Source organism: Schistocerca americana, chromosome 7, assembly GCF_021461395.2.
Source record: "Schistocerca americana isolate TAMUIC-IGC-003095 chromosome 7, iqSchAmer2.1, whole genome shotgun sequence".
Lineage (NCBI taxonomy): Eukaryota > Metazoa > Arthropoda > Insecta > Orthoptera > Acrididae > Schistocerca > Schistocerca americana.
The window spans coordinates 231,711,197-231,728,359 of NC_060125.1; the positions used below are offsets into that span (position 1 = coordinate 231,711,197).

At 40.8% G+C, this 17,163-nt stretch overlaps 1 protein-coding gene across 1 annotated transcript in view; it reads right to left on the minus strand.

The window, feature by feature from the left end:
• The window catches only part of LOC124622038 (probable ATP-dependent RNA helicase DDX10), a 92,393-nt gene that overhangs the window by 73,212 nt on the left and 2,018 nt on the right, over positions 1-17,163 (minus strand). Inside the window, exon 2 of the mRNA XM_047147597.1 lies at positions 5,433-5,624. Coding sequence (XP_047003553.1) covers positions 5,433-5,624 — 192 coding nt within the window. The remainder of the gene's footprint in view (positions 1-5,432; positions 5,625-17,163) is intronic.

The following is a 17,163-nucleotide window of genomic DNA, read 5'->3' on the forward strand; positions in this document are numbered from 1 at the left end:
GTATTATGCTATGGGAGACTTTCTCCTGTGCTTGCAGACGACCTGTGGTAGTAATTGAAGACACGGTGACAGCTGCAAACTACCCGCATCCCTTCATGCTTGATGTCTTCCCTGACAGTGATGTCATATTTTAGCAGTATAACTGTCCACGTCCAAGAGCCAGAATTGTGCGACAGTGGTTTGATGAGCATTAAAGTGGATGTATGTTGATGTCTCGGCGACCAAATTCACCTGATGTAAATCTGGGTCACTATCAAGTGCCATCACCACATACGCAAACCAGAAGCTCATTATTTTATGCATTTACCTGTGCATAGACATCTGAAGCCACATACCTCCACAAACCCATCAACAAACTGTTGGATACCTGCTACACAGACTCAGTGATTTATTTCACTTCAAAGACAAACAATCAAGCTATTAAGCAGATGGTCATAATATTTTGGCTCTTTAGTGTAAGGGTATTGTATTCAGTGCAACAAACATACAAGGCATCAGCTACTGTAATCGACTTAATCAAAAAACAAGAGGATACGACTGGAACATTTTCTTTCAACAAAGAACATAAAATATTAATTGTTTTGATCAATCCCAGTGTGATCCAATACAGTACACAATTGGCAATGTAACTAAGCAAGGCATGTAAAATATTTTTGAATGGTTGGGCCACTACATACCTTCACAGGCAAAATTCTCAGTAACACCAATAAACACTTACGTCTAATTGTGTCTATTAGCAATACTAAGAATCTCACCACTGAAAATAAGTACTGGCCAGCTTTTCTGTCTCAGAATTTTATGGTTTTCTCAATTGAATTTTCCTTCTCACGCAATTAAAATATGCTTTGATCAAACAATATGTACAGAAAATGTCTCTCATTGAAAGACTTGGTCACTAGTTATCTGCAATGGCAAATTTCTCATCATTAAGCATAAAACAGTAATAATTGGCAATTTTGACATAAAAATAGCATCATCTTGTGTTCTGAATTGTCTTGTCTTATATAGGAGGCTTACAGCTCAAGTGCCCAAAGGCAGTGATCCAGGTGCCTGCAGGCAGTGGTAGGCAAACAGCTAATATACAGACAGTCACTCATGCATATACAGAATACACGCAACATGGTCGCCTGCTGGGTAGCCTACACCACACCCAGAAAACTAACAGTGGCTCGAGTGTTTCCATGACCCATGGCCAGTGTTGGAACAGCCTATTGTACAGCAATGTGGGATAAATCAAAATATATTGTGTGTACTAACAAATAAATGTAATTTTATTAATTGCTATAATATGGAACAATGCATACAAGTGGATGAAGCCTCAGGAAAGAGAACAACTATGACAACACAGTAAATCAATGACAAATGTGAAAGAATAATAAGAATTAAAAAGCTGGAAAGGGCAGGAGCCAGGCCAGCCCACCAAGCAAGAGCAGCCACGGGGCCCTTAGGTCAGAGCACGTGACGGGCACCCCTCCAATCCCTCAAGTGGGCAATGGGACCAATGTGCCTTATCTCACGAGGAGGAGTAGAAACTGCCTTCACAGGTAAAATACAAATCCAGATCAGCTGCTTTGCATCATCCCTCTGGTCCTGGAGGCTGTGTGTCAGCAAGTTGAAGGTTTCCCTGTAAACTGGCCAAATTAGGGCAGTCCAGTAGGATGTGAGCCACCATAAGACAGGCACCATACCAACAATAGTGTCGATCTTCACAACATAGAATTCAACCTTCGGTCAGCCAAGCGTGGCCAATGGGAAGTCGGCAGAAAGGTAGATTTCCTGCAAGAAGCACTAAGGAAAGACTGACACACGGTCACGGTCCCCTTTAATGCTTGCAGTTTATTTGGAGAAACCAAGGCACACCAGTCCACTAACAATTGATGGCACAGAGTTGAGTGAAGGTCCAGTTCTAGTACCCCATCACCATAGTCGGCATCTCAGTAGCCAACTTTGGCAATCAGTCAGCATGTTTGTTCCCTGGGATTCCGATGTGACCTGGGGTCCAGTCAGAGATGACCACCAGTCCTGCTTGATGGAGGTCAGAGAGGAGATCCTGATAATCACAATCACTGGGTGTCAAGGATAGTACTGGTCAATAACCTGAAGGATACTCAGCAAATTACTGCCGATGTAGATCATCTTGCCGAGGCAACAAAAAATGTGACTGAGGGCTTCAGGCAATGGCCACCAATTATGCAGATGCAGTGAATACACTGCATCCATTTGGAAGGCAGCAATGCAAAATTGGTTCATCCGTCAACCGTAGAGTTGTTGGTTTTTATATTTATATTCCCATATGGAATGTTTCCCTGACTTACCAAACGAAAGTGCTGGCAGGTCGATAGACACACAAACAAACACAAACATACATACAAAATTCAAGCTTTCGCAACAAACGGTTGCTTCATCAGGAAAGAGGAAAGGAGAGGGAAAGATGAAAGGATGTGGGTTTTAAGGGAGAGGGTAAGGAGTCATTCCAATCCCAGGAGCAGAAAGACTTGCCTTGGGGGCAAAAAGGGACAGATATACACTCGGACACACACACACACACACACACACACACACACACACACACACACACACACACATACAGACACAAGCAGTATATATATGACTTACAAACCCTTATATACATCATGGACAGCCAGGAACAGTTGACGAAAAACTATGAGGTCAACAGTCTTTTCGTCTAAAGGATAGATGCAGGCAGATCCGAGGAAGGGTTACACACCACGGTGATGTATGCGATTGCTCCCTGACAAGATATAACAGTTGGGAGAGTTGGGATTCAGAGCAAACACATGCATGCAAACAGCAATCATGAGTCCAGCACTGGGCCTTTGTTGTGGGAGGTGGCTATTCCTACCAGGAAAAAGGACACGCTCAGGGAAGTAGCGAATGTGTATCACATGACTGAGCAACAGTTGCCACCTATAGTGGAAGGATACCAGCCTCTTTAAGTAGGCTGTTCGCAGGGTTGGTCCAAAAGGCACCTGACACAAGTCGGACTTCACAATGGTGTATTGGGTTCAGCATCCGCAATGCTGAAGATGATGCCAAGCCATACGCCATGCTCCCATAATCAAGACGGAATACGATCAGAGCTCTGTAAAGTCGCCAAAGTGTAGAGCAGTATGCACACAAACTGGTGTTACTGAGGCAGCAAAAGTTTACTGTGAGATCAGGAGATTCGCTTAAGCTGGTGAAAGTGGCAAAATTTCATCAACCAGTACCGGAAAGCAATAATACTCCACCACATTGAGCAATTAGTCGTCAAGGTTGAGTTCTGTTGGTGGACGGACAGTACGATGGCAACTGAACTGCATAATGCATGTCTCGGTGGAGGAAAACTGGAAGCCATGGGCAAGGGTCCAGGTCTGTGACTTTTGTACAGCACCCTGCAGTGTCCACCAACACCAAAAGTGGAGGAGCAACAGTAAGTGCAATCATCAGCATACACTGTAGACCCCAAAGCTGTAGCTAAACTTTTAATAAGCCACTAGAAAAAGCAGCATATTCAATACAGAGCCCTGCAGGACCAGTTTGCCTTGTATATTGCGGGGGAGGGGGGGGGGGGTGCACTCACATAGAGTAGTGAGGATGTGACGATGCCATGTGGTATCATAAGCACTTTGTAAGTCGAAAAAGATGGTGACAAGTTGTTGACATCAGGCAAAAGCTGACTGGATAGCAGACCAAACAGTCAGCAGCGACAGGGCCTTGGCAAAAATTGCCCTGGGATGAACCAAAAGACCTTAAGATTCAAGATACCAACACAGCTTCCAGCTCACCATACAGTCAAGCAACTTGCAGAGAAAATTAGTGAGATGAATTGCACGAGAGCCGTCCACCTCATTGAGCTGTGAACTCACCCTTGCTCCAGGTACAGCTGAAAATGGCAAGCAAGGACATGATGTTAGTAATCCACTGATAGGTGTTTTGAGTATTTGTGTGCTATAGGTGAGTGTTTGTCTTTCCTTTATTTTACTTATGCCTTCATCCAGCAATTCCCATTATTGTTTTTCAGCAGCTTTTTCACACATGATTCTGAAGCTGCTCTATACGACCAACATACACAATGTGGTTACCAGTAAGAGCCACACCACACAAACAGTCTAAATTAATAATGTTTCCAGGTGTAATATCAAGTCACTGAATTTTTCTGATGTTAAGGGACATAATAAAAAATTCTACTCTGATTAAGAGTTGTGTTTACTATTTACCAGACTTGAACTGGAGGTTTAAACCAGAAACAAAATTCATGAAGGTCTATGAATTATGTACGAGGGTTGGAACTTAAATAGCGGCAACTATTTATTCACAACTGATACACAAGAGTTACACGTTTGCACCTGTGACTGTCCTTCAGAGTAGTCACCAGCATTATGTAGAACCCATTGCCAGCAATGTGGAAGGCGTAGTATACTGTTAGCAGGGCCAGTTCTGCTGATGGTGCAAATGGAGCGGTCTACTGCCTGTCGAATCTCTGGGACAGTTCTGAAGCGAATGCCACAAAGTGGTTCCTTCATCTTTGGAATCAAATCACAGTCACAAGGGCTTAAGTCCGGAAAGTATGGTGGATGGTGCAGTACTTCCCAGTCCTATCGACAGAACAGAGTAGCCACAGCTCGTGCTGTATGCATCTGCGCATTGTCGTGCAAAATGATGGGTGGGTTGCGCAGAAAGTGTCGCCACTTCTTTCACAGAGCTGGTTGAAGGTGATGCTCTAAAAACGAACAGTAATACGGTGCATTGATGGTCTGCCATGGAGGAACATAATGCGTTAGGATAACACCATCATAGTTGTACACAAGGATCACCATAACTTTAGACCACTCCATTCGCACCATCAACTGAACAGGTTCTGTTAATGGTATACTACGCCTTCCACATCGCTGGCAATGGGTTCTACACAACGCTGGTGACTACTTTGAAGGACAGTGACAGGTACAAACGTGTAACTCTTTTGTATCGGTTGTGAATAAATAGTTGCCACTATTATCCTCATATTTTTAGACTATCGCTCTCAAGAATAATTTTCTGACAATAAAGCATTTTGATTTCAAATTGTATACCCAATAATGACATACTTCAATGAGAGATTTCTGCAACAATAAAAATGAAGCATTCATAATAATGAAAATTGGATGCAAAACAGTATCATGATGTTAGGAAGTTAGATCACTGCTGTCACACTGAATACTATATAAACTATGTCTTATGGGACTTAATGTATGCAATAAATGATCATCTTCCACTATATTTGGAGCACAACGACAATGTCCCTATAGTTACTTGACTCAATTCTGCATGGAAATAAAAATAAACACAATTTTAAAAAAATTAAAAAAAATTGTTCATAGGTTACCAGAGACACGAAGAAGTGTACATTCAGAGCTTAGTAATTTTACTACAAACACACAACTGAAACATACCGGGACTAAAAATGCTACTGTCTTCCCACTTCCTGTCTTTGCTGCACCCAGGACATCAAGGCCTCTGAGAGCTGGTCCAATACTCTCACGCTGAATTTCTGTTGGTGTTACATATCCAGTATCTCTCAGACCCTTCTTTGTTCGGTGAGAGAGTGGAAAATCATTAAAGCTATTTATTTTTGATGAATCAATCTGCAAAAGAGAAAATATCATTAAAACGGGAAACAACAAAAGTCTCCTAAGTAGTTTATAAAGTAATTCTCTCCCACTTCTGATAACAAATGAAATACTATTTCCATCCATTATTCCATACTAGTAACAAAATGATATTTACAAAACAAAAAGATGAGAACTTAACATTCCATCAATGATGAGGTCAATAGAGTGCCTGGAGGGTGAAGTATGATTTGACAAGACTGGACTGAGAATGGAAACTGGCTGTTTGTTCCCTCCACCCCCCCCCCCCCCCCCCCATGCCCCCCACCAACCCACCCTGTAGGAACCTTTGAAGCATTTGCTTTAACTGAATTAAAGAAGCCAGAGAAAAAAATATTTTTGTCTGCTAGGGATTTGATGTCTGTTACTCCTGGATGCAAGTTAATTCTCTACATCAATTAGTCAACTCACACAATAACATTCAAAAATTGTTCCACATTCTGATTTCACTAATTTTAGGTGAGGAGGGGAGGATTATGAGAAGACCCATTTTCTTATAATTCTTACATTGTCTGGCCTTGTCTGCAACATCTATAGACTGCAGTTTACAACTTGTATATGAGCGTAGCAAACAATGGAAAGTCTGGTCCTAGCAGCTGGAGACAGTAGCTCTGTGTGTGTGTGTGTGTGTGTGTGTGTGTGTGTGTGTGTGTGTTTCTGAAGACGGACTTTTTGTCCAATAGCTTAAATGTTTAGCAGTTTTTCAATGTGCCTGTCTGCATCTCCATGCATCCTCTATGTGACGAAAGCAGTCTGAAGTTTGCTCACTGCTGTTCAGAGTTGCTTTAACAGATGTTCATCAGTTTCCAGCTGAAGGGTGACAGTACTTCTAAAATGGAAAAGTTTTTAAACTGTTCTTGTCTGCATCTGTACAACTTGAATACCGGACACTACAAGAGAGGCACAGGGCCTTGTGGAGAAGCTTACTGCTAAAATTCCATGACTGTATATTTCCAGTGTAATCCTGCCTCCCACTTACACTAACTGAATAAAGTTACAGGACACATATTAGCGGACATTAATATTTGGTGCGTCAATCCTTTGCCTTCATGACAGCTTGCACTCTGCAGGGGACACTTTCAACAAGATGTCTACATATCTGTGGAGGAACAACATCCCTTCTTCCTCAAGAGCGAAACCAGATAAAGCAATGATTTTGGCTGCTGGGATCTGGTATGAAATCAACATTCTAAATCATCCCAAAGGTGTTCCATTGGCTTAAGGTCATGAGACTATTTCAGGAATGTTATTGTCCACAAAACACTGCCTCACTGACATTGCCTTATGACAGGATGCACTGCCACAAAGATCAAGCAATCATCTCCATTCTGTTCATCTACCACAGTACACAATTCTGTAAAATATCTTCACATCTTTCCATATTTAGCATTTTCTTAAGAGCAATAAGGACACCACAAAAATCAACACTTCACCATAACATCACCTTCTATGTACTTCACTGTTGGTACTAGACATAATGACAAGGAACATTCTCCACAACTTTGCCAAACCCAATCCCTTAGATCAGATTGCCACAGAGAATACCATGATTCGACATTCCAAAGCACTAGTCTCCAGTCATCCATTGTCCAGTGCCCTCACTCTTTACACCACCTCAAGCATAGCTTAATAATGACTACTGAAATGTGTGGCTTACGGGGAGCTGCTAGATCACTGTACCCCATTCCTACATGCCATCACTGTGCTACCTGGACTGTTGATAGCACTTGGGAACTTGAAAGTGTTTCCTTCCACAGATTTCTTATGATTTTTTACAACCACCCTCGGCAAGCTCAACGGTCCCTGTCCATCACTACAAGAGGTCTGCCCTCTCTTGATTTAGCTGTGGCTGTTCCTTTGCATTTCCACTTCACAATCTCATCACTAACAGTCGACTTGGGCAGCTTTAGAAGGCTTTGTGGCAAAGTAGATTGACTCCCACCATCCTACTTTGTGTGTACTTTTCTTTCTTGTATTAAGATCTATACAAAATTTTTGCTAATTTTCTTTTCAAAATTCTGATGTTAAAGTTCTTACTTTAATCACATGCTATGCAAATTATCAATACTGTAGAAACAAATCCACCCACAAAACTTTATTATTCAGATCATTCAGTTTGTTGTTGTGGTTGCAATGAGATAATTATTTCGTCAGAAATGATGGTACTCAAAGGTTATTGCTATTATAAAATTTTGTATGTCTAGCCACAGGGAAAATCTGATGTGCTAATACATAGATTCAGAAGGAAAGACCACTTTATAATTAAAGACGTACTTTTCCCCTTTTCAATAATGCGTTTACACTAGCCCAAACCTAATTAGTTTAAAAAATATGAAAATTAAAGATTTTACCTGTTCAGATTTTCAGCACCAATTATAGCCACACAAAAGTAAATTTTCTGGATATGTTAAGATACTTTTGATTGCCTGATTGCCTGAAAAGGGGCTAACTCAGCTGTATAAAACTGACAGGAATTTCATTGGGACTTGGAGCTCTGTTCAATTTTAATGATTTCAGCTGTTTCTTACCACCACTGACATTAATAGTTATTTCATTCATCTTTTCAGTGGTACGAGGATTAAATTGGGGCAATTCTTTTGGGTCTTCCTTTGTAAAGGAACATTTGTAAACGAAGTTAAGCATTTCAGCTTTTGCTTTGCTAACCTCAATCTCAGTTCCTGTGTCATTTGCTAGGGACTGTACACTAATTTTTGTACCAGTAACAGCTTTTACATAAGATTGGAAATTCTTTGGGTTCTCTGAAAGATCATTTGGCAATATTCTGCTATGGTAGTGACTGAAAATATCACACATTGCTCTCTTCAAGCCAAACATGTTTCTTTCAGCATCACTACCTTTAGCCTTACACTTTGTTTTACATCCTATTACGCAGTAATCTATATTCCTTTCGAAGTTTCTTCACTGTTTCTGTATATCACGGAGCTTCCCCACCATTATGAACTACTGTTGTGGATATATATCTGTCCAGTTTATGGTCAACTATTCTTTTAAACAGTAAGTAATGGTTTCTTTAAATGGTCCCACCCTGAGCTGGAGGTTTCAAGTTCTCACTGAGATATGACACTACTGCTTTTTTATCTAGTTTACTGAACATATGTATGTTTCTGTTTGTTTCAGTTGCCCTTTTACTTTGGTAATCATTGTTGCCACAACCACATCATGGTCATTGATACCAGTTTCAATGTGGACATCCTCACAGAGGTCAGGTCTATTTGTTGCCTTTAGATCCAATATATTTCCATCTGGCAGCCATCTGTTGAAGCAGCTGGGAACATCAACAACGGTGTCACAGGACATTTTTGGAGTTTGAGAGTAACAAAGATGTTCACAGCAAATGCATTTGGAAGAGGTGGGTGTAGTAGGAAGTGTCCATTGTCACCCCTCTCTCCTGGAATCTGACTGTATGTACTTTCTAGCAGTGATTGTCTGCTGTTCTACTACATAGCAGATTTAAGAATGCTGAGTGTAAGGGAAACAGCTAGTGTGTGTGTGGGCGGGAGTGGGTGGGGCATTCATTTTTGTACTACTCAACATGATATTCTGAATAGTTCCATTTTTTAAAATGTATTTCAAATTTTTAATTTTTGGTGACAACCGAACATTATTGGTGTAGGAATAAAGATATTTATTGTGAATAACTTGTTGAACACCCTGCATTTAATCATAACAAGTATGTATGTACGGTGATTTGAGACTGTGGCAATCATATTCACAATGTGTAGTTAGAAAATACTTATGGAATACGCTCAGCATATTAGTATAAAGTTATTTACCCACAAATACTGAACACATACCTCTCATTCCATTGAAATACAAAGTTCTGTGTAACTCCTGTTTAGTTTTGTTCTTGATGCATACACCTCCCTGAGCTCACTCAACATCTTTTCCCTCTTTGATTTTCTGTGGCCACCCCTGTTCACAAGTACAACTATAGAAGGAAAAATTATGTGCACTGCTCTTTAATGAATCTAAAATGGGCACAGATACGGGTGAAATATGCAGCTATAAAACTCTATGACAATTTATCTGTGGAACTCAGACATCTGGCACGTAATATAATGTTTTTAAAATGTATGTTAAAGACATTTCTCCTTGATAAATTGTTATATACCTAGAGGAATTCTTGAATAAACATAATTAGTCACTTACACAGCAAAAAAAACTCTAGTAAGTAATTTTTCATCTTCTGTGTTTTCTATTTTCTGCGTTTAAACTTAACCTTCTGCAAAACACAATGCAAATCTCTTTTCTATTTACTTACACATGTTTTAACACATGTGGGTCATCTTCTGTGGGTCTCAATTTCCTTCTTTAAAAATAGAAAGTTCATGGCTGTTTTTCTATTTTAAGTCTAAAAATTATAACAAGAGTATTTTTAACTTTGTTTTTATTACTCTCCTCAAATTACATTAATGGTGAAAGTGGGTTTGTACAGATCAGCTTGCATTTACAACTATTTTTTATGGTTTTTATAGTATGTCATCTGCAAAGTAGTGGGAATACTGTAGTTACAGTATTTATTTATTATTTATTTTATGGCCTTCATTGGACCACTGTAGTCAAAAATACAAAGTTCTAAACAAGTTGCTACACATGGATACAATTTGGTTCAACAATAACTTAATATATTTAGGTAATATAATTATTAGAGGCTATTCTTATATGAAAGGTCTTTTGCTCTTCTGCCTGCCCAATATTTCTTCATTCTCTCGGATATTTTCTTTCTTTCTTCATCTGAGACAACTCTTCCTGTACTCCTTTTATTGATTTTCATTTGTAATCTGGTTTGCGGGTCTTTCAGTATTCTGGTTTTCTCTGTCTTGTTTTTTAGGTCATCTACTGTAATTTGAAGCTCTTTTATATCTTCCTTAATTTCTGTGATCCATTTAATGTCGCTCTTGCTATTCCACAATTTTTGTATTATTTTTTTACTAATTCTGTTTTCTGGAGTTCTCATCAGATGTCCAAAGAATGAGATGCGTTTCTTCCTGATTGTGCTCATAACTGGTTCTATTTTCTTATATACTGTTTCATTTGATGCTATTCTCCAATGTCCATTAATTTTATACTGTTTATTTATACATGTCCTAATTATTCTTCTTTCTATTTTTAGTATTCTGTCAATTTCTGCTGTATTAGTTGTTTTGAAGTCAGTTTCAGCTGCATACGTTATTTCTGGTTGTGTAACTGTTTTATAGTGTTTTAATTTTGCATCTATAGATAGGCTTTTTTTGTTGTATGTAGTTTTGGTAATGTAATCTGCATAGTTCAGTTCTTTTATTCTATTTTGCCATGATGGCTTCTCATTTAGATTGTATGTTATTATTTCGCCTAAATATTTAAATTTATCAACAATTTTGATTTCCTGTTCTCCTATTGTAATTTTGTTTGCAAGTGGTGGATAAGTTAGCATAATCTCCGTTTTTTCAAATGATATTCTAAGGCCCACTTTCTCTGCTATTTCTTGTAGTGATTTCACTTATTGCCTGGCTTCTTGAACGGTGTTGGCTAGGAGAGCAAGATCATCAGCGAATCCCAAGCAGTTTAAGGTAATATCATCTTTTGCACTTCCAATTCTTATCCTCTTTGGATTGTCCTTGTACCATTCTCTCATTATGTATTCCAGTGCACAGTTGAAAAGTAATGGTGATAGGCAGTCACCTTGTCTTAAGCCTGTTTTTATGAGGAATGGTTCCGAAATTTCTCCTCTAAACTTCACTTTTGATTTGGTGTTGGTTAGAGTGAGTTGTATTATTTTAATTAGTTTTGGATGGAGTCCTAGATTTCTTAAAATTTTTAATACTGAAGGTCTGTGGAGACAGTCATATGCCTTCTTAAAATCTACAAATGTTATTGCCAGAGGTTTGTTCCGTTTCTTGTAGTATGCCATAATCAATTTTAAACTAATTATCTGCTCTGCAGAGCTTCTCCATGGTCTGAAACCTCCCTGATATTCCCCTAACTCCTGTTCTAATTGCTCCTTGATTCTTTCATATAGGATATTGGATAGAATTTTATATGTGCAATCTAGGAGAGAGATTCCTCCGTAGTTGTCTGGGTTGCTCTTATCTCCCTTTTTGTGTAGTGGGTGGATGATAGCTGTGGTCCAATGTTCGGGAAATTGTTCTGTTACCCAAATTTTTGTTACAGTATTATTAATTTTGGAAACATTTTTCTGAGAGTAGTGATCGTGCATCTCCTATACCTACGTTTTCCATCCAGTGCTGAGTAAATGGTGGATTTTGTTGCTTGATTGTAATCACACATACTTTTTTAACCCCTTTACACTTCACCCTCAGCTGACATCACAAGTTCTCATACACAATACTCTTGGAGACGTGTTTACAAAATTAATATGCCCCTAAGCAAATTATTCTGACAGATGAAATGCTTTAAAACTACAAAGAGCATAAACACAAGCACCAACCTGTACAAATCCACTTTCACAATTAATGTAACCTGAGGTGAGCATTTTACACACACACACACACACACACACACACACACACACACACACACACACACGGGAACTCTGCATAATATATTTACAGAAACAGAGACTGAAAATATATGATCCTTAGGTGATAGAAACATGTTTGGGTAAACAGAAAAAATAAATACATTAAGTTTTGCAGAAGGCAAGTTTAATTCACAAACACAGGAAAACATCAACAAGAGCTTCCAACCTCAACAAGATGATTATGTTCTATGTTCTGATGATATGTTCCACATCACAATGTTTATCATGAATATGATTTATGGAACACATTACCAACAAACACAGTAAACAGAGAGCTGTACACAGTGACACACTGGTTTGTGGTTTGTCTGACTCATGGAAATACTTTAAACTATTTTCAAATTGCTGCCTAGAGAAACAAATGCCTGTCTACTGAATATTGACCAGATTTGTAGCTGGATTAAGGACATGAGCATTACAGAAGCATCCAATTCCACCCGTCTGCTTTGACCCATGACGTCATCAATATAGTGCAAATGACCATTCTCAATGTCTCCAATACGGCGCCCATGACATCACTACATAAAAATGACAACAAACACTAAAATACATGTAATATATGATAACAACATCTTCCTTCAAAAATATAATCAAACTAACGAGACAAGTGCAGGAAAGTGGGTTGGTTGGTTAGTTTAAAAGAGGGGGAAGGGACCAAACTACGAGGTCATCGGTCCCTTGTTCTGAAGGAAACAATGGCATGAGGGTGAGAATAAGACAATGAGACAACACAAAACAGTATGAAAGGAAAAACCACAACAACAACTGAAGGGCAAGAACACTTAAATGGCAAAAGGGGACAAGAAAACCACAAAAACGCAGAAAACAGGTAGAAGAGGTTAAAGCAGGTTACCATGTCTGGCTGACCATGTGGATCAAAAGGAAAAGCCAGCCACTCTCCAACACATTAAAACCCCCATCCCGAAAGCACTAGGGTCGAGGACACACAGGGACGAAGGACATGTGCTATAACTTACAGCAAAGGATAAAACTCACACTCACGAATAAAACATAAAACTAAAGCTGCTGCTGGGGCATTATTGCCAACACCGAAGGTAGGGTGCTGGGAAACTGGGAAGATCAAACGTCTGCCGCAGAGCAGCTAAAAGTGGGCAGTCCAGCAAGAGGTGGACGACTGTCATTCATGAGCCACAGCGATACCAAGGTGTGTCCTCATGACGAAGGAGGTAACCATGTGTCAGTCACGTATGGCCAATGCGGAGCCAACAGAGAACCACGGAGACCCTGTGAGAGACACACACGGAGGTCTTGCACATGTTTGTAGTTTCCTTAATGGCACACAGCTTGTTGTGCGTACTGAGACTATGCCATTCCGTCTCCCAAAGCCACAAAACTTTGTGGCGTAATACTGAATGCAGGTTAGTTTCAGAGAAGCCGATCTCCATAAGCATTTTTTGCTTAGCCTGTTTGGCAAGCCTGTCAGCAAGTTCGCTGCCTGGATTTACAACATGACCTGGGGTCCACAACAACACCACTGAACGACTGAACCGTTCCAGGGCATAGATGGACTCCTGGATGGTCACTACCAAAGGATGATGAGGGTAGCACTGGTTGATAGTTTGTAGGCTGCTCAAGGAGTCAGTACACAGGAGAAATGACTCACCTGGGCTTGAGTGGATGTGGTCAAGAGCACGAGATACGCCCACCGGCTCTGAAATGAAAACACTGCAGCCATCTGGCAAGGAGTGCTGTTCTATATGTCCTCCATGAACGGATGCAAAGCTAACATGACCACCAGCCATTGAACCAACAGTGTAAACCACTTCATGGCCCCGGTACATGTCAAGAACCTAGAAGAAGTGACAGCAGAGAGTCGTAGGGTTAACTGAGTGCTTAGGGCCATCTGAAACGCCCAGGCAGCCTGGGTGTACACCATAGAGGTGTTCGTGAATGAACCTCAAGTATAGGTGGTAAAGGCAAGGGCTCCAGTTCAGAGAGAAAGGATCGCACACGAACTGCAATTGTAAGCCCTGACCTGGACCACCGATGTGGGAGATGGACCGCCGTGGATGGGAAAAAGAGATGGTAATTCGGAGAACAACGAACCTGTGCAACAAAACTGGAAAGCAACATTGGTGCACTGTGTTGAGAAAACACAATGCTGAGGGTGCAGTCGAACCATAAACCATACTCCCAAAGTCAAGGCGGGATTGAACAAGGGCTCTGTAGAGCTGCAGCAGCGTAAAGCGATCTGAACCCCAGTTGGTGTTGCTCAGGCAGCGGAGTGCATTGAGGTCCCGCCAGCACTTCCGCTTAAGCTGACTGAGGTAAGGAAGCCAAGTCAATCGGGCATCAAAAACCAGTCATAAGAATCGATGTATCTCCACTACAATGAGTGGATCATCATTATGGTAAAGTTCTGATTCCAGATGAACAGTACGACACTGACAGAAGTGCATAACACATGACTTTGAGGCCGAAACCTGGAAACCATGGGCTAGAGTCCATTTCTGTGCCTTGAGGATGGCTCCCTTTAGTCGCTGCTTAGTAACACCAGTACTGGTGGAGCAGTATGAAATGCAGAAGTCATCTGCATACAGAGACGGTGAGAAGGACGGCCCTACAGCTGCTGCTAGACCATTAATGGCCACTAAAAATAGAGTTACACTCAATACGGAGCCCTGCGGGACCCTATCCTCCTGGGCATGGGACGAACTATGGAAGACACTAAATTAGACACACAAAGTATGAAGAGACAGGAAATTTTGGGTAATAATCGGCAGTGGGCCTCGGAGACCCAACTCGTATAATGTGGCAAGGACGTGATGTCACCAGGTGGTGTCATACGCTTTTCGTAAGTAACCGCCGACACACCATACATTCCAGCAGCTTACAAAGAACGTCAGTGAGACTGATGGGCCAATATCTATCCACATCAAGCAGTTTTTTACTGGGTTTAAGAACCAGAATGATGGTGCTGTACCGCCATTGCAATGACATCATCGCATCAGATCCGGTTGAAAATGCCGAGAAGATGTCGCTTGTACTCAGATGAGAGATGTTTCATCATCTTTCTGTGGATCCAATGTGGCCCAGGAGCTGTGTTGGGGCAATGTGCAAGGGCACTGAGGAGCCCACTCTGTAAATGGGGCGTTAGTGGGTTCACTGTGGGATATTGCGAACGAGAGGACTTTCCATTCCATCCGCCGTTTGAAGGTGCGAAAGGATGGGGGGTAGTTCTCCAATGCAGAAGCTCAAGCATAGTGCTCAGCAAAGTCCTCAGCAATCACGTTTGCGTCAGCAGACAACATGCCATTAATGTTAATGCCAGGGTTACCTGTAGGGGTCTGGTACCCAAAAAGACGTATGATCTTCATACAGGCTTGGGAAGGTGACATATGGTTTCCAATGGTCAAGACGTATATCTCTCTCAACACACCGGCTTCCATGTTTTGATAAGCTGGCGAATGCGGGCGCAGATCCGCTTAAAGGCTTATGAGGTGCTCCAGGGAAGGGTGCCACTTATGCTGCTGTAGAGCTCGCTAACGCTCCTTAATTGCCTCAGCGACTTCTGGCGACCATCGAGGGACCACCTTTCGCCAGGGGCATACTGAAGAGCGAGGGATCGCGTTTTCTGCCGCATTAACAATTGTTGTAGTCAACCATCCCATCGACGTTACCGTGTGAGGGAGAGTCAACGGTGACTGCAGAGGTGGAAGTTTCCTAGTCTGCCTTGTTTAAAGCCCATCTGGGCAAGCGTCAGTGGGCCTGATGCTGGGGCAGTGACAGGAAGATGAAGAAGTAATCACTACCCACTACCATGCAGGTCATCACGTGCTGTCCAGTGGATAGATGGGAGAAGTCCTGGGCTGCAAATGGATAAATCAATGGCTGAGTAGCTGCCAGGAGCCACACTGAAATGTGTGGCGGCCCCAGTATTTAAGAGGCAGAGGTCGAACTGAGGCAGTAAAGTTTCGACATTTCTGCCTCGGCCAGTAAGCATGGTGCCAGCCCACAAGGGGTTTTGGGTGTTAAAATCTCCCAAAAGTCTGGGGACGTAACTCTGACTGGGCAGAAATAACATATGGGGTTCCTGAAAGATCTATCTTAGGTCCACTGTTGTTCCTCATATCTGTAAACAATCTTTCATCTAATATGCAGCAAGCAGAATTAGTTATTTTCGTGGATGACACCAGCATTGTAATCAATCCAAGCATACATACACAGCTGTAGAAGAAATGATAAGCAGGGTTCTTAAAAGTTTCATTGACTTGATTTGTGTGAATGGTCTCACTCTTTATTTTAAAATGACACAATATAGTTTTGCCCATCCAGAGGTAGTACAGCAATAATAAGTGTAACACATGGCGATGAAATAATAAATAGGGTAGTACATCATAATTGTAACGTGTCCATACAGATGAGAATTTAAACTGGAAAAAGAACATTTCAGAGCTCTAAAAACAATTTAGTTCAGCCGCATTTGCACTTAGAATCATTGAAAATCTTGGGGAGAGGTAATGAGTAAGTTGACTTTTTTGGATATTTTCATTCAATAATGTCATATGTTCTGGGATAACTCATCCTTAGGAAGGAAATTCTTTGTAGCTCAAACACGTGCTCACCCACCATAATCACGTAGACATCTGTTTAAGAAGTTGGGCTTTCTGACTACTGCTTCACAGTATATTTATTCCCTCATGAAGTTTGTTATACATAATCCATTTCAGTTCAAAACAATGATGTACATAATTACAATGCCAGAAGAAAATTTTGACATTTCTTACTCCACATTGCAATTGTTTTTAGCATAAAAAGAGGTGCATAGTGCTGCAACTAAAATTTTTGATCACTTATCAAGAATCATGAAATGCCTGACAACAAAGTAGAATTTGGAAACAAACTGAAAAAGTTTCTCCTTGAGAACTCCTCCTTTTTTGTAGAAGAACGTAATGTGCAAAACAGGGTGAGTAGGAATTACTAACTGCTGTTAGTATATTTAATAACGACAAA